This window comes from Agelaius tricolor, unplaced genomic scaffold, assembly GCF_023055355.1.
Source record: "Agelaius tricolor isolate 1412-34295 unplaced genomic scaffold, bAgeTri1.0.p SCAF_8, whole genome shotgun sequence".
Taxonomy (NCBI): Eukaryota; Metazoa; Chordata; class Aves; order Passeriformes; family Icteridae; genus Agelaius; species Agelaius tricolor.
The window spans coordinates 32,479,249-32,497,827 of NW_027269268.1; the positions used below are offsets into that span (position 1 = coordinate 32,479,249).

At 37.0% G+C, this 18,579-nt stretch overlaps 1 protein-coding gene across 6 annotated transcripts in view; it reads right to left on the bottom strand.

Annotated features, from left to right (window-relative positions):
* Window positions 1-18,579, bottom strand: part of SORBS2 (sorbin and SH3 domain containing 2) — a 145,230-nt gene that overhangs the window by 77,089 nt on the left and 49,562 nt on the right. For all 6 annotated transcript variants that reach the window (XM_071432228.1, XM_071432238.1, XM_071432236.1 and 3 more), the window contains exon 3: window positions 1,171-1,220. In XM_071432228.1, the coding sequence (XP_071288329.1) occupies window positions 1,171-1,180 (10 nt within the window). In that variant the 5' untranslated portion in view covers window positions 1,181-1,220. The remainder of the gene's footprint in view (window positions 1-1,170; window positions 1,221-18,579) is intronic.

Consider the following 18,579-nt stretch of genomic DNA (forward strand, 5'->3'; position numbering starts at 1 on the left):
TGATTAGGATTTGAAAAACAATTAAGAACAACCAAAACTTTGGGGAACAAAACACGCTCAAAACACACTCAAACGAGAAACTTAATTTCTCCTGTTTATTCTATTAACAAATGTAGTGGTTTCAAGTGAACCGATATATTTTAACTTTGAATTAAAAAATATGCTCCAAAACTGGATCCTACTGAGTTTCAGTTGTCTGAGACAACAGGAAGCCATGAAGCTGGATTAATACAGTGATCTAGATAATGGCACCTATATCACAGAAAAGCTAATCCCTTTGACTTAGAGCATGCTGCCGAAATTCAGACTTCAAAGGTAGTTCTGGTCCTCAGGTCCCACATATCATGACATGGTGAAGCACTGTGGTTAATGATAAAGCCACTGGTTTGGAAAGGATGGATAGGTCTGTCCTTGTACCACACTTAATCTGCAAACCAGACAGCTCACCTATGGAGCCTGAAAGAGCTGACTCCAACTGAAAATTTACACCTGAGTGAGGCCACAATTTCAGCAGTCTGCTTTCAAGAGGCATATTCCCTCTTCCAGCACAAAGAGCAGCGCTATCTTATTGGCTTCAGAAGTTCAGGAGCAAACATTAGTATACTGTCATAGATCATGAAGATAACTTTCTATAGAGTCCTTAATTGGGTGAATACATCTGTTACAGCAACTTGAGAGAAAATACAAAGCACTCTAAGTATAACACATCCTCAAGATTATTCTCAGCTGATATGCAAGTACAGTTTACAATACAGGGATTATATGCCCCTTAATTTAGTGACAGTACAGAACAGAAATAAGGGATTTTCAAAGCATGTGCATTTTCTTAGGAAAACGTGATGATTTAATAACACTTTTCCACCACTGTTGTATCCTCATACTATGTATTTTCACATAAAACACACACGCACAAAACAGATACTATTAAATTAAGCACAGAAGTCTAAGCATGCACTTTTATGTATCCATATATGTCCATACATAGAAAAACATGTATGTAAATTTTATATATGGGATACAGATACACATAAGCAGGCATACTATTAAAATATCCAGCTTATTTTGAATTCAGCACCAACTAAAGTACAATTTGTTTATGAAAATTCTAGTAAATTTGGGATCTTCTCTGCTCACAAAAACAACACAAAAAATCTCACAGATGCAGCATACCTGTGTTCATTTTGACACTGGAGGATTTGCTATAAAAGTCTTCAGATTTCCTGCGGAAAACAAAACGATCTATTAATTTGCACAGGACAAGAATGTGTGGTACAAAATGGCAGCAGAGCTTTTTGGAGGGGTGGAGAATCACTGTGATACAAATGGCAGTCCTATTTTAACACTGCTTTAATTAAATTGGTATTGCTTGTCCTTCCAAAGTTAAAGATGAGCTGTCACTTCCATTATAAGTCACCCTATCTTCAAGTGTTTAGTAGCTTTCTTGTAAATATTTGCTGTAGGATAAAAAAACCTAGTGATTAAATTCCTGGTCTTGAAACTATAAACTAAAAATATTTTCCATACGGGAATGTGGAAATATTTTCAAAAGCTGCTTACAAGGTTTATTCACTCCTTTGCGCAAACTAAAGGATGTGAAGAGTAGATCTCTCCAAATATTTTCTAAGCAGCCGAAGTTACCAAGTCTTTTTCAACGATTTATAAGCAGATGTTGTTGTTTTCATCCAGTGATTTAATATGTCTACCCAGACAACACTGACATTCCTAATCTTGCTTGATGTATTTCTATGCACAGAATCAAGACACGTGTCTTGGCACTCACAGGAATCCTTATGAAAACTCCTAATGGAGCAGTGAATCAGGTCACTTTTTACAGATAATAACTTGCACCAAAATAATGTAAAGTGCACACGAAAGTTGAATCTATTTAGATATCCCAACTCTATACATTACTTACAAAAAAACAAATAGTAAAACACAACCAGCCAAACTACAACTGCAGAAATCTCATAACATGCTATATAACAGCCAACTTTAACCCACCGATGTCATGGGACGGAGCAGACACTATTTTCCACCTACTGCCAGTTTATGTCACAGCTTTATCTCAGGATAAAGTGGGATCTGCATACTAGGCATCTGTATTGTCACATATACACTGTCCAACAGAATCTACTTTAGCAAACGTGCAGACACACCAGAGGCCAAAATACTGAGGGCTAAAAAAAAAAAAAATTCTCCTACTGCCTTATTCCCACATCAAGTCCAAGATAAAATAAAGGTAAAATCAGATTTCGTAATGTAATACAGCTTCAAAAAATAAATTAAAAATATAAACTGCCTGGCTATGTTGGAGTAAGTTGGAATGTATGCATGAGGGGCCATTTTTATGATGGGAGATTAAGGTACTAATTAATACAAGTAAACAAAATATCAAAATAATTCCAGTTTCACTTCAACTCAACAGGAAGCCTAAATTAACTGTACCTCTAAGGTAATATGTATATTGCCATATTCCCTTGTATTCCTAACAAGGCCAGACATTCCACTGCTTGAAAAAATTACTGTTTTTCAGCAATGATCTGATCTCTGCTGCTATTATTCAGTCAGTTTTTTGACAAAAAAATATGTATTTTTTTGAGATTTCCTGATTTTTTTTTTTTTTTTTATTTCTTGAGATCTATGGAAATAAACAACGGGCAGTGAATGAAGTTTTGTTATATTATTTTTATGCTGCAGTTATCAGTAAACTACTGCTGTGAATTTTTAAAAGCTCTTATAAAAACTAAGAAAATTTTTTCTTTTTTTATATATGGTCTCTGACTGAAATGTTGCATTTCTTTCACTGCTACAGAACGTTCTTACAGCCTCAAATTCCCACTGCATTTTCAGACTGCTAGCGGAGACACCATTTCCATGCCTTCTTTTAGCTTGGAACTGAATTGCTGACGGTACCACATATAAGATACAAAATGCAACATGATATTTATTTTCAGACCCAACAAGTACAGGACTCCAGGAACACTGCAGAGCTAAAATGATTTCTAGCAGGTGGCTTTGATATATTTACCCAAAGCATGCTTAACTCTTACTCAAGTTTTAACAGACAAAACTCAGTTTGAGCACTACAGCTCTGTACTCCTGACAACTTCTATCTGAACAGTTTAGGCCACATGGCTGACACTCACTGAGGGGCCTCATACAAATCACTAATTTTTCCACATTAATCTAATTTTGCTGAAAAACAGCGTAGTCCTGCATACCTAAAAGATATGCATGTAAATGAGGCAATCCAAATCTGACATATGCAAACCACAGGCCTTTAGTATTTAAAACTAAAGTAATTTTGAATTCTCTGCTTCTAAAGAGCTAAAGCACCATTCAAATACTTAATGATACTGGGGTAGAAGCCAAATGAATGCAATGAAATTAAATGCCATATGCCTGAAATAATTTTATTCAACATTGTTTCAATCAGCCTTTAAGATCCTTGCTTCGAGAAGGAAGTGGTGGGGGAGGAACAGGGAGCAAAGGGCTGGTTTTGTTGTGTAATTCAACTCCTTCTTAATTTCCTCCTGAAAATTGTTTTTTGGGAATGGGTTTGCCCCTGACAGAGGCAATGAATGTTGCACTGGAAGCATCAGACACTTCAGTGCCAAGATGCACACCCGATGGCCAACTGAGATACTCAGCTCTCAGCTAGCCAATGCTGTGGTGGAACAAAAGCCTGCAAGGGTCTGTGCACACAAAGCACCACTGCAGTGAGGGAGATTTCAAAATCAGTCACCTGGATTGGGCTCACACCTCATCTTTGATGCTGAGGTAAAAGAACACTAAGTTTAAGCACAGTAGCAGGCCTAACTTTTGCAGAGGGAAATCCTGGATTAATCTTCATGACATTCTTCTATAGTTAACTTCATCCGGAAGAGCTAACGCATCAGGAAATGAATGACTGTTAACGCACAAAAATGGGTCTGTTGGGTTGCATACAACTGTAGTTACCATTGCTACATTTAGTTCCACTAAATGCATATCCTTGATAATATTACAATGATTAACAGCTCAGAAATTCTTTGCATTGCAAGAGGTTACTGAAAAGACTTGTGGGAATCTCATTGACATCTGCTCTATTTTCTCCAGGAGACCCTGATATCTACTTGTAATTACTTCTGTTCCCGGTAAGTTCTGCAGTGTGGGGTGCTGAAGGAAAACATTCTGTCACCCCTTCTGTTCCACATTCATATGGAGCTATAAAAAGGGTTAGTGAGAAGTCAAGGAAGGTTTCCCCACCCTCAGTTTATTCATGAATCAAGATGCATGACTTGACTGTTGGGATTTAATTCCATTCTTTTTCAGATCTTCAAGCACCTACAAACATTAAGGCAGAAGAACCATTTAGACGCAGTTCTGTGCATTGTGCTCTCAGATGACCTTGCCTGAGCAGGAAGGTTGGACCAGGTGACCCAATGTGGTCCCTTTCAACCTTACCATTTTTGTGATTCTGTTATTTACTCTTTGACATTTCACAAAAGATATTATGAAAAGCTGATTTAAATGTAATTTTCTGATAGAGTGTTGTTTTTATTAATTCTAAATCTAATTCTAGTACATGCTCTTTACAGTTACAATCCTTTGTATTGAATTCTACTCCAAGGACCTTTGGTGAGAGGAGTGACTGATTTAGAACACAGAGTGCAGATGGATCAACAGCAGGATAGATAAGTGTGTCTGGCTGGAAAATTACAGATTTTCATTTTCTTAGGAAGAGAACAGTTCCCAGATATTTGGAGAGGACAGGAGCTTTCCTGACTTGCATGACAGGGAGTGTCAGACTTTCATTAATGGTGCTTGCCAGTGTCATAGTTTGAGCTTGAGAGAGTAATCTACTTGAGAAAATATCTGCAAAGTTAAGGAATCGAATCAGTGGTGAATTTACTACAAGGATTGTTTATTCAGTCAGTTTAAACATTGCAGGTGATTTATAAACACACATTTATTACCAGGCAGGATCCTATTTTGCAGGAGGCAGTAAATTCTTTTAATGCACATCATTAAGACTCTGCAGAGCATTCCTGCTCTGCAACGAGTCAATATACCTCATATGCCAACTCATACACTCAGTGATGGAGGGTAAAAAAAGCATGAAGCTTTAGTTCTGAAGGTATGGTGAAGCTGACTATTTTATTTCTCTCCCTATTTAAAAGAAATTCTTTCAGATGTTTACTGTTAGCAGGAAAATGATGGCAATAAGAATGCAATGAAAACTTGATAAACCCCAAGTGTTTAGATTGTGACACCAACACTTGCACAAAGGAACAGCTGTTCTGAGGCTTCCTTGCTAGAAGTCTCTTTTGCTGAGCCTATATAAGCTGGTAGAAATCTTATATGGAAATATACTCTTTGTATGAGAAAATGTTTGATGGAGCACAGGCAGATGATGCCTGCAATGAAAATGGCTCCCCCATGTTTCAGTTTTATTAACATGCAACAAGAAGTCCCCAAAATGGCAGGGGATCTTTACTAAGATCCAACACAGCAAGGCATATGCTGAGTATATGCTTTAGTATGTGCTTTATGAAACCCTCACAGAAATATTTTTATGCTTTATGTTAAACACAAGCATAAATACTGTTTGCCCTAGACCACACTACCTTAGCCTACAAGGATCTGAATACTCAGAAGTTAGAAGTCTAGTTCTAATTAAAGTGTTTTCAGATAGATAAACAAAGAGAAAAACATAGGCAGACAATTGACATCATAGTTTCTGTAATTTTAACTTTAAAGTTTTTCTTAAAAGAAGAGATCCTCATGCTAAGTGCAGTGCCATTGTACATATTACACATATGCATATTATCTGGAAATGTACTGGTCAGATCATTAAACAATTGGGATGGTGAATAATTTGTACACGGTCATAAATTTCTACTGGAACACAATAGAGAAGTCACATTGTACTCAGCAGCAGTAAGTGTGTGACCAGGGAAATCTCTACAGACAAAAGTTCTGTTTCCTGCACCATCTGCAGTCCTACAAACAAACTATCTTAGGCTGATATCTAACTTACAGCAGATCAGATATTTGAGCCTATTCCTCAGCAAATACAATACTAACATTGTTATTCAGTATACTGAAGACTTGGTGTTGGACAATGGCAGTTGGCTCTAATTCCCATGTACAAATGTACAAAGAGTATCTGTACAGGAAAATCCACCACAGGAGTCTATGGCTGATCAGTCTCTCTAAGCACATCAAGATTGGATGCAAGTGGAGGAAATAAAAGCCCTATTAACCATTTAATGTACCTTAAATGCGAGTTGAAAATCATAAGGTAATTTCTATTCATGAGAATCATTAAAGTCTGAAGCACTTGTCAGGAGTGATGTGGTCAGACTTAAGACTCTTAGCTTGTCAGATGTAAGTGAAAAATGTGACAGTCTAAATGCAGGGGAATAAATCTGATGACACAGGAACTTCTTTCCAGACACTTTTCCTAATGTAATTTCTCTGGGAATGCTATAAATGCAAGATTAAGAGAAGCTGGTATCATCTTTTCCCATGTTTCTTCATGCAACATAGAAAATTTATTAATTGTCTGATAGGAAAAGCAAAGGCTACATGTTTCTAAACTGCAAGTTTCTAACAGCAATCTTTGTGTACATAGCATCAGTAGAAAAAGTTCAAACACTTGCATTTAAATTGGTATCAATGTGAGTCTCTCTCTCTAGAGGAAACATATGAAGCTCAAAATTTTGCCTGTTTGTAGCATGATTTTTACTAGATACTTATTTTGACTTGGTATGTAGTGAAAAACAAACAAAATTTCTGCACTTGGTTCTAAATAGGCACTTGCTGGCATGTCAAAATACTTCTCAGATACTTCAGTAGCAGAACATTTTCCTAAAATGACAGTGCAGCTATACGAGGATACCAAGAAAGTTATTCAAGCCGACAACATTCTGTACATTTTACTGGTTATTTTTACAGCTGCAAAAGGAACGAGCAGGACAAACTGCTGCTCTTACATTCTGCATCTCCTCCTCTACCACTACAGTAAATTTAATTAATAATTCCAGTCATGCTTGTGGTGTTTATGAATTTTTTTTCACTAGTTTTACTACTTCAATATAAATAAAGAAGGAGAAAGGTTCCATTAACTGAATAAAGGTTAAAAGAAAAGTTCCATTAACTTGCTGACTCCAATTCACATTTCTTACCCTTTTATCCAGGCACCTACTACTGTTTTTAATACTACCAAATTTTAAATTTCTAGCTTTTAGTGGTGGTTATTTTTGTTCCCTGCTTTTGTCTTCCACATCTGCTGTTGTTTTACAGGAACTGTATTTGATCAAATAGAATCTTTCCATAGACTGGAAATTATTTAAGATTACTGTATGGGAGCATGTCACTGAAGTAAATATGCAGTGGAATGGTGTGCACACATGTAATTACAAAAAACGCCACTGTAAGACAGATGCCTTAAAGGCATTCTGCATGTTCTTAGTACTTCTTAAAGTTTTCATTTTATCATGATGAAATATTTGTCTTTTAGGAAATACAATTTTTAAACAATGGAACCCAAAATTCACCTGTCAAATCTTTTAGACAGCCTTTAAAATTTTATTTAAAATTTAATTTCCCAGAAAATACAAATAATCCCAGAATATCCAACTATTTCCCATCTTTTTCAAGACAAATATCATTACAACTATGTTCCTGTCAAAAACTCATCATTGAAGGGTTAAATCTGGATTCTTTAGATCGCAGTAACTACCAAAGTCATCAGGAACATAAGACACTTTTAGTTTAATTTCCTGAACTTTGCAAATTACTGGTCACTTGAATCTTCAAGTATTGTCTAATTTTCTGTTTCTATACAGTATGACAAACAATGCATTCTTGCTCTTGTCTATTAGGTATGTAATATGTATCAATTTCAGACTAAACATGCATAAATCTCTACCTAAATTAGAACTCATTACAATAGGGCTTTTTTTCCCCCCATGAGCCAATACCACTCCCTATAGAATCAGTGGAAATAGTGTCAATTCAAAAAAGAAAAGTCCATTTCTGTTTGCTTCTGTTGGTTTTGTCTTAAATATAAAAATATGCTTCCCTGAACTACTGGGTAATGTCACATATAGCTAAGAGAGTTGGACCAGTGGGTGAGGTGATACAAAACTCTTTAATATATTCTTTTAAGTGTGCTGAAGGAGCAGCATTTTGCTTTAATCTTTCTGTAACCTACACATAAAACCAGAATGAATAACTATAACTTAAAAGACTAACTAAGAAGATACCAAGTGAAAGATTTTAATCCTTATTATTTTCTAAGATATTAATTTGAAGGGACTGTACAGGAAAACTTTCGGTACCCCTCTATTGAGTGCTTAAAACTTGTGACCAATTTTGGCTAAGCTTGACAGAGATGCAGAGGTCTTGGGAACATTGAAGGCTTACAAGTTCCATGAGGAATTCTCATAGAGAATACAGACTTTACCAGAGCCAAGTGGGAAACATACTCTAGCATTGTTAGATAAAGGTGAATTCATACAGGAAGGCAGACTTAGGAGCTGTAGATGGATAAATGCATAGACCTTCATTAACCCAGCCACAAAACTCTCTCCCACACAGCATCCAGTTTAATTTGCCTTCTTAGGCACGAGGAAGACAACAAAAACAACCAAAATATTTCTGCTGTCAAAAAGGTGAAGAGTTGAACCCAAGATTTTTCCATTACATTCATTCCAAGCTCTGCATGGATTGATGACTAACACAGTTGGAACTCTGAACTGCCTCGGTGTGATTCAATTCCAAAGGGTGTTTCAGCCTTTGCAAGCAGAAGGAACTTTCTCCAGCAAAAGGGTAAGTGTCAAAGCCTGACATCCACACAGGGGCTTGACTTGAGGTCAGCTCTACTCTGGCCCTGCAGACCAGAATCAGAACTACAGACACACCTACTTCAGTGTCCTCCTGTCACAGGAACGATGTGAGGCTCCTTCCTTGAGCCACATCTTCCAGTTTAGGTTTGTTGGTACATCTGCAGATCTACCCTATGAACCCAAAATGACAAATACTAAAGAGCAATAAAATGGGGGAAAGAAAGATCATAAGATTTTAGTTTAGATTAAGGAGCTGTGAAGCAAAATGTAGAGTAAATTTATTCACTGTTGGTCTGAACAGACATATGGCTTCTTCAGTTCTGCAGCACAAGAAATACTTCTGGACTTTCAGTCCTCCTGCTGACTTACAATGCCTCAATCCCTAAATGACTCATCAGTGACAGCAAGTCAAATGCTATAAACTTCTATCTTCTATCCCTGCTATAAAGCCTGCCTTATACCATGCAGTGTATCTCATTACCTCCTAGCACATTTTGCCATTTCTCAAGAATCATAGCACTGCTTTGCATAGCTGTAGTCCCATTGGAGACTTAACTGTTCAGAGGAAAGATATTTAACAGCAGCAATACTATTGTTCTCTCAAAACTAAGGGTAACTCCTTATGTACAACACACAAAAACCAGAATAATCAGCCTTGCAAGCTTGAATTTGAATGTTTTGCTGATACTGCATTTTCCCCTGGGGCACAATCATCAATTTTCATTTCTTAGAGTTTCACTCCTCCAGATAACAGACATCAAAATAATGCCACTGCTACTGTTTACAACACGAGTATGGCAACTGTACTGTCAGCTGATTTCAGACCTCCAATAATGAAATCCAATATGCCTCAATGCTATATAGAACAACAACAAAAAAAGCTACAATTCTTCCTAATATAAATAGCCAAAGAAAGAACTACCAACCATTACGGCTGGGAGTATAGTTAACTCATGTAAATAAGGAGTGTTAATACTAACTATCTGTACCTGCTAGCTGAATTACAAAAGTTCTAAACATTTGGTAAATTTCAGATTGTATGCTTATCCTTCTCTCTCCCTCTCAATACCTTATTCTTCACCAGCACATTTAAGATTTCTGCTAACGAGCACATCCTTTACTGATTCTAGAGCAAATCAGAAACCGTCAAAAATTAACCTCACAAAGATTAAGCAGAATGTTATTGGAACAATTGTGAGATGGCACAAAAAAAAGGTTCCTTCTTCACAGAAGTGTTGAAAGAAAACACCAGAGGTTTGTGCCAGGCTTGCAGCAAACATGGGACAAGGTTAGGGATCACCTGAGAGGTGACTGCGTGCCTGTACAGCACTGCCAGGTGTGGCCGTGCAGAGCATGGTCTGAGAGCTTTCTGTGCTCTTCCACAATAATGTTCCCTTCCCACTACCACAGGAATAAAAAGGGAGAGGCACAAATCAGCATGAGTTTTCACTCTTTTAGTTCCCTACTACCAAAGCAAACTGTGCCAGCAAATGGAAGAAGCACCCTGAATAGCCTACTACTGACTCCATTCCTTACCCCAACCTTCTCTCACATCCCATGAAGAGATCCAGTTTGTATTTTGGATGAGGCCACAGATTTGCAGAAACAAGTGATAATAAAATGATTGCAAGAACTACATCCACACAGAGGGAACAAGCTGAAGCAGTACAGGTAGCATCAGCTGGCATTTCCTACCACAGCCTTCACAATGCTAAGGTAATTCCTTTGCCCATCACCCTCTAGATTTTCTTTCCTTCTGAAAGAAAGGGGAAATACTGAAGTCTCATTATCTGGCACAACAGGGACACCCAAATCACTTCTCTAGAGCCATTGGACAAACATCTGCCTTCTAAGCACTCAGCCCTAGATCCCTTCCTAGCCAGTCTTATCTCTCTTAACTCACTCAATTCCCAGCTTGTTGCCACTACTCTCCAAACCAAACTCCTCCTTCCCCTGCCAAAGGTAATTTGTCACAGTCTACTGCTCTTATTCCCTCAGTCTTCAAGCCAGGCAGCCTTGTCCTCTGCAAAGACTGGTCTGTAGTGGGTCTGAAAGAATAGCAAACACCAGCATCTCATTTTCAGATTGCTCTAGCATTCATTGCAGTACCAACTACATGAATAGTCCCACTCATTGCGTATACTAGCCCTGGCACTTAGAAGCATTCAAGTACTCAATTCTAATTTTCCATTCATGTGCAATGGGAATAGGTTTTCAGATTCTGCTTTTGCCAAATCTCTACCGAGCACCTGCAAACAGATTTTTTGGTGAATTTTTGCAATGAGAGGGAAAAGTCACATTCCTATCAAAGCTGTGTTAAAGTTTTTCACTGTATTCCAGCCAGTGAGTCCAAATTTAGCTAAACTATAGGTGACCAGAATTTTTAATGTAAACAAACATTATATTATATTGTAGAATCATGATCTCTAACTTTTGACAAGAAACTTGAAACAGAATCTTAAATGAGCAAGTTATGATAATAGTTAAACAGACAATGGGTCTGCTGCAGCTAGTTAACAGAGGCTACCAGTGCAGTTCTAAACAAAATGATTGAATATTTTAGTTTTAAGACAAGGTTTGTTTCATTATTACAATGATATATGACAGTATATATACATATACAAAGCCTTTTCTGCTTTCTAAACCACCTAGTGACATCTTGCCACGGGTATGTTCCCAGGAGCACTGATGGCAACAGGATTGAGTGGGTTTAGCACTGATTCCAAATGTGTTACATTGAGGTTACCAGATTAGTTCAAATGTACCTGCAGCAGCCCCAGCTCTGACACCACCACGAGTGCTATTTAGGGCTCATTGTTCTGCTTGGTGTCACTCAGCTAACTCAGGGAGTGCCTGCACATGGGATGGTATCTGTTTCAGGAAAACACATAGATCAGTTACATGCCTTGCTGTAACACCAGCTGTTCAACCTCATCAACTGCGGGATGAATAACAAAAAGGGGGATAGATGACATAATGCAGCATGACAGAATATCTTCCTTCACATACTACCCCCCAGATTACTTAATATAATTATTAAAATAATGGTCTCATCTTAATCTGGGGTACCCAGTATCTTAATGTCAGTTTTACAGCACTAGACATTTTTATGTGTTTATTTATTTTAAATTGGCAACAGTAAGTGCCATTCCCTTAGCAGATGTTCTCAGTTCCCACACTCTTAATTATAGTTTTATAACCACAGCCACCTACCATACAGTGCACTGAAGCAGTGTGTCATTTTGAAAGCCACTGTTACTTGCTCATTAAATTCCCCTGCTTTGTAGAGCACAACTGATTTCAGCTGAATGCCAACCCACATGCACCTAACAGAGACCAGGCTTCAACTCCAGCACATGTATTTCACGTGAACGTGCACAAGTTAACATGGAGGCATGCTAATTTTGCTTAGGAGTGTTCTGAGGAAGAAAATATCATTAAGGTAAATGCATTTTATGATTTTAATTAATACACTACACTGATTGTTAAGTGGCATAACAAGCTACAGTAATTTTTTCACTGAAGAGGAAATTTATTTAAAATAGCTTGAAAAATGGAAATTTAACTGTAAACAAATCTTACTATCAACAAACTAGACAGAGAAATGTGGATAACACTGTTACCTTTCTACTGCTTTCACTCACCACTGTATGAAAATCTAGAACTTTAACCAGGATTCAGACCTCACACTGAACAGTGATGGGAACAGTGTATGTTCCAAAACTGTCATTGCAGCCTGTAACCTCCTCCTTTCAGCTTAGCCATATGAAAACCCACAAGGTTTTTGTCAGGAAGAAGTGTCAGGGTGCTCTGTCAGTTCTTGGTTTTCTCAGCAGCTTTCTGGGATGTTTTTCAGCACTCAAAAGTTACTTACAAGCTACAAGCAATAGCCCAGCAATCCTCACAATGGAATACAGTATCTTTAAGGTTACCATTTCCAGAGTTTTCTGCCAACAGAAGAGTCTGCAGAGGCAATTGGTAAATTTTAATTATCTTACAAACTGCAGTCCTAAATAGTAGATTGGTAAAATTTTTAAATCTTTAAAAAATCAAGGGGCTATAGGCCTGAAAATATACTAACTATGGAATCCATCAATATCTGCTTTGTAAGGATTTTTATATTTAATAGTCTGGCTTATAGCAATATTATTTAGAACTTGTTATTTCACAATCATTCAGATCCAAAAAAGTATAATTAGTCACATGAAACAGTAAGAGAGGACTGTATGGCAGATGGGTATAGAAGTAACTGTCTTCTTCTTTAAAAAGATTCAACATTTAAAGGACCAACATTAAATCAGATTTAAGAAATTTATAGTGACTCAAATTATTGATATTTCACCCGAACTTTCTGAATGAAAAGGAGGAAGGCTTAAACTCGCACTGGATTTTTAAACATGCATCTTTCTCATCCAATAATGAAATTATGCTAATTAGTCTTGAAATTTCCTGAAGTCATGAAATAGCTATCTGTGAAAAGCTGTCAAATTAATAAAGTTAATGAACTGAAAACACAATTGCTTTTTCATTCTTTACAGCAGTTACTGGAGCTGCTTACAAAACACACTGCAGAAGAAAGCAGAAGCCTAAAAAAAGGAATATTTTTTAAAATGCAAAAAGCTATTTTAAAAAAAGCCATCACCTTAAATTGGTCCCAGGAGATGTAAATACCTCCCCTGAAAATTTGTAACATTTGAGGTAGTAAGATGTTCCTTCTCCCATCTAAATGAAATGGTATCAGAGTTCTTCCAATCAAAAGATGAGATAACCCTGAAGGTCCTCACATAAACAAAGGAATGTATGTAGGAATCAATTTGCCTTTAAAAGGAAATTTTTGACCAGGACAGATTAGTGTTCTGATTTCTATTTCACATAGTTAAAAATTATATACTTGAGAAACTAACAGTTTTAGAGAATAAATGACCTGCATTATTGCTGATGCATGTCAATTTTTTTTCTTTCTATTCTACTGTCTTCCTGGAATTCTCTACTTCCCTTTTACAGTACTATAATTCTTTTCAGACTCAGTTGTCACCTGTGTGTCTAACCCCACACAGTCCCACTTTCCTGGCATCCTATCCTCATTTCTGAAGGTGATCTAAGTTAATTTTTCTCCTCTCCACTTGCTCTAAGTACTATCAATGTCATAGATTCAGAAGTTCCTAAATTAACTCCTTTAATTTCAAAGGTATGGCTGTGAACACCTCTCTGCTTTCTGGTATTTTGGCTGTAATTTCATCCCATTCTGTCTTACCTCTTGTCAGCCTCCCTCTCACTCAAAATCCCATTCTGAAGCACTGCCCCTGTTGCTGAGGCATGTGCACATCTTTATAGGGTTATTGTAATGAACACTATGTATGAACACTCCCTTGTAAACTTGATGAGGTTGAAATTACCACCCAAACACAGCATTTTGTAGGAAAATACTTTTTCATAGAAAAATGTTCATAGAAAAGAGTAGCAATTATGGAAAATGCTGCAGAAGTTGCAAAATTGTTAAGTGGTCCTGTTTTGCTTCATTTACTTGTAAGCTTTTTTCCAAATTACATGTTTGATTTTTTGGCTAGTCTAAGCTTTTATCTAAATATAAGTTAGTTCACTGTAAATTGGCTCTGACGAGCAACACAAACTAAATGTTTCCAAAAATTATCTTAATCTGAATTTCCACTCACAGAAATTTGACATTGATGTTCAGGTTTTGATTTGCTTAGAGAGTCTGGAATACTTTCTGTAATTTCAAAACAATCTCTGTAAAGCAAAGTAACAGTTTCCTATGTAACTCCACTCAGTTCTTTAGCTCTGCCCTATGATTCACCTCAATTTAACTACTGACACAGCAACAGTGCCTTGCCTTCAAGCATATTTTAATGTAGTTTTAGTTACCTTAAAGAAACCACAAGGCAAACACCAGATTTAAGTGAAGATAAGATTCATCTTTTTCTCCTTCTCCCTTCTGCTATATAGCTATAATATATGAATTCTGCTCTTATTTAGAATAATTTATACCTCCTTGAAACCAGCCATCTCATGATATCATGTTCACATTTACTCTTTAAAAACCTTCTATACTGCTCCTACCTGTGATACACTGTTTAGAATTAATTTCATTGATATAGCACAGTATTTCATTTTGATATAGCACAGTAATCTAACTCGTTATTTGCTTAGGTAAGAGATGTCTGCTTATATGTACTTTCCAACTCATTTCTAAGCGTCTGTCACACTGTTTTTCAGTATAATTATTTTATTATTTCTTACTACTTTACAAAAGTGGCAGTTTCAACACAACCACTACAATGAAAGACTACAAAAGATAAATCACTATTGATAGAAATTTTTACATCACATGGCAAGCCAATGCTAATACCAAAAAACATTGAGCATTTTGAAAATCCAACTGTCATTCCGTGGTTCTGTAATTCTGTCTTCCCAAGTCACTGTTAGACATGAAGGGTCCCTGCTCTCCTGGGGATGGCTGAACACCTGCCTGCCCATGGGAAGCAGTGAATTCATTCCTTGTTTTGCTTTGCTTTGCTTGAGTGTGTGGCTTTTGCTTTCTCTATTAAATTGCCTTTATCTCAACCCACAAGTTTTCTGTCTTTTACCATTCCAATTCTCTCCCCAGTCCTGCTGGTGGGGGAGTGATGGAGCAGCTGTGTGGTTAAACCACAATATGCACTCTTAGTTTGCTTTGACAACAGCCATCAAATTTGATCCATTAGTAAAAGCAATCAACACTGCCGAATAAAATGATTCATGAGGTGGGAAGCCTTTTTATTGTAAAACATCAAAGCCAGTAGAATAAGTACCAAATAAAAAGAAACAAACACTTTGCAATTGTTCAATATGTTACTATGATGGTAAAGAAGTATACTGTACAATCAGGACAATCAGTGTCTAGCAATCGAGGGTTCTTGACTATGACTTTGGTTTGAGAATTGCAGACTATCTTACTGGGAGAAGAACTACGTCAAAAACGACATTACTAGACGTGGTAACAGATGTGATTACAGGCTTTGTGGATGGCTAAAGAAAGATATAAGCTGCATCTGTTCTCTAGTGCAGGACCATGCTGCACTGTCTTTAGCTGAGGGACATCAGCATGAACAAAACTTAGAGTGGAAGATAAGGCCCTATGAATGTATCAGCAGTGAATTAGTAACTAAGGCCATGCCATCCACAAACCACTGAATTTTTATGAAGTGCAGAAACTCTGAAACAGCAAATGCTTCTGAATATTAAATGAACCAGAACTGTAGGTTTCAAAAATTATTAACTGTTCTCTCGTGCCCTTGGTACTCTTATTTTGTATTGAATGTCCCATTGTGTCTCATGGCCTCTGTGCTGGCTGGCAAAAACCATCCATCACTCTACCTAGCATTTTTAGAAACTGGAGAATTTGCTTCAGTTTAGTAGATTTTAGCAATAGTGATACCAGATGAAGCTATGGCCTGAGCTAAAGAGCCATAAAGACACGAATCCATACCTCAGTCACATCTACCACAATTCAGTGACTGTAGACAGCTGCTCTAATGTACCCCATTTCCAGTGGGTTTCAGGCACAAGTCTTCCAAACACCTGAACTTGTACAAAAGCTGCCCATGCATGCATAAAGCCTCTTCATTTCCACAAGCATACAGAAACTAAATGCTACATGTTATATCCCTCCAAGAAGAAATCTTGCACTTAGTATGAGCACAAATTCCTCAACTTTTCTGCTAAAAGCAGGGAAACTGTGCTTAAACTTGATGACCTCTGAAGTTTTGTATAAGTAGGGTATCAGCTTCATTTAAATGATACCAAACAACTACTTAAATTAACTGAAAGTAAAAGGTGAGTCATCAGAGTTAATACCTTTTTGCCTAACATTTGCAATGAAAGTCCTACTCCAAACTAAAATGTACCATTTTCTGTAACACTTCATAATTTTTTCTATTTGCCCTCTGGTCAGCTCTTTTCTCTATCCTCCAGTCTTAGAAATAGTGAAGAATGCAAATACTTCCTGCTATTTCCTCTGCTGTTATTAACCAGTGAAGTTCAACTGAGGTCAATGGTGCCCTTTTACTACAGCTTAGGACCCAGCCCCTTAATTATTTCACATTTACTAAAACCTGTTTCATACAAGGAAGTTCTATGTAAACAGACTACAGACTATGGAATTTCTTCCACCACTTAAAACATCAAACACAATACAGGCTTTCTTGGTTTGTTGTTTTTAATTTAGAGACTGTGTAAATACAAACTACTATTATGCATTAATAAGTCACCCACAAGTAACCACTACATTGCTACACTTAATGTGCAATAAATCACAATTTGTATCGGCCTGTACACATTAATGGTCAACAATATATACTGTTGTATTACCAAACAGCAAATAGAAGGGGACAGAACAACTACTACGATACAAAAGTTTTGCATTTTGCCTCTAGAAAACAGATACAGAATGTACATGTGATAGTTGGAATGCTACCATATGAGGACTTGCTTGCAGAAGCACCGCAAAGCAGATCTGTTCAGTGGCTCTAAAATAATTTTAGGGCTTTTTCATTTCACAATTTTTGTTTTGTGATAGATACACTTACAAGAGACCAGCAATTCTGTCATTTTTTCTTCCCTATGCATCACTTCAGTTTTTAGTATTGTATATAAGAGAAAAATTCATTGCACATAGTCATGATTACCATACCATCAAGGACATGTAATGGCTTCCTGACTTCACAGCATTAAGACAGTCTGATTCAGGGGCAAAATATTTTTGTTTGTGCTATCTCAAAGGAACAAAACCTGTCACTCCTTTTGGCCCATGAAATATATAATTACACAACTAAAGATTTCTATTCTAAAAGAGCACCCACAGTGAACGCTGTTGTAGAAATAGGTATTGAAGCAAATGAGTAAGACTCCTGCATTGACTGAGTAAGATTCCTACATCAACTTCTGTGCTTTGAAAACCTGACAATAGCAACTTACGTTAAGAACTTCACCTTAATGTTTAAAATACAAAATATTTCCTTTTAAGAGTTAAGCATTACCAGCATATTTGAACCAGGTGTATTGAGGACTTCACCATTACAAACATTATTTTATTGAAGTAACCAAGATCAATGTTGTCACCTACCACATAAATATCGCCACATACACAAGTAAAAACCACATTTTATTTTCAAGCCTTGTTTCCAAGACATGGGAGGATGAAGAGCCCTCCTCTCCACCGATCTCAGTTTTTCATCTGAGAATTTTTGTACTGTATATGAGCTGATATGTTATTCAAGAAAGTCGCTGTCAAAAAGCCACACACTATCTACCAAGCTAGATACTAGAGATGTTGAGATTCACAGAAAAGCAGGTGTGCCTTTACTAAAATGATAATTTTGAAATTTGTCTTATAAGAAATTATTCAGCACAGGAGTTTGTAGTTCATCGACACTCTGTCCAGAAGGTTATCAAACCATTCACTTCTTTCTCCAAGAATGCTAGGCTGAGTGAATAAAAACCTAAATTACAGTGAACTGCCACACTCCAACACATCTCAGCTAATTATGTTTAGCAACTATTTTATTCCACAGAGTTTTGCATGTATGGCTCACACAAGAAGATGATGGGCATTAACACCAGAAAGCTGCGTTGTTTTCAGCCACTACCGTTCAGCGGCTGCAGAGCCTTTTACACCCCCCTGTCCCACACAGACTTCCTTGAGGTATGACAACAGGAAACAAATGTGGGTGTAGCTGGACAGGCT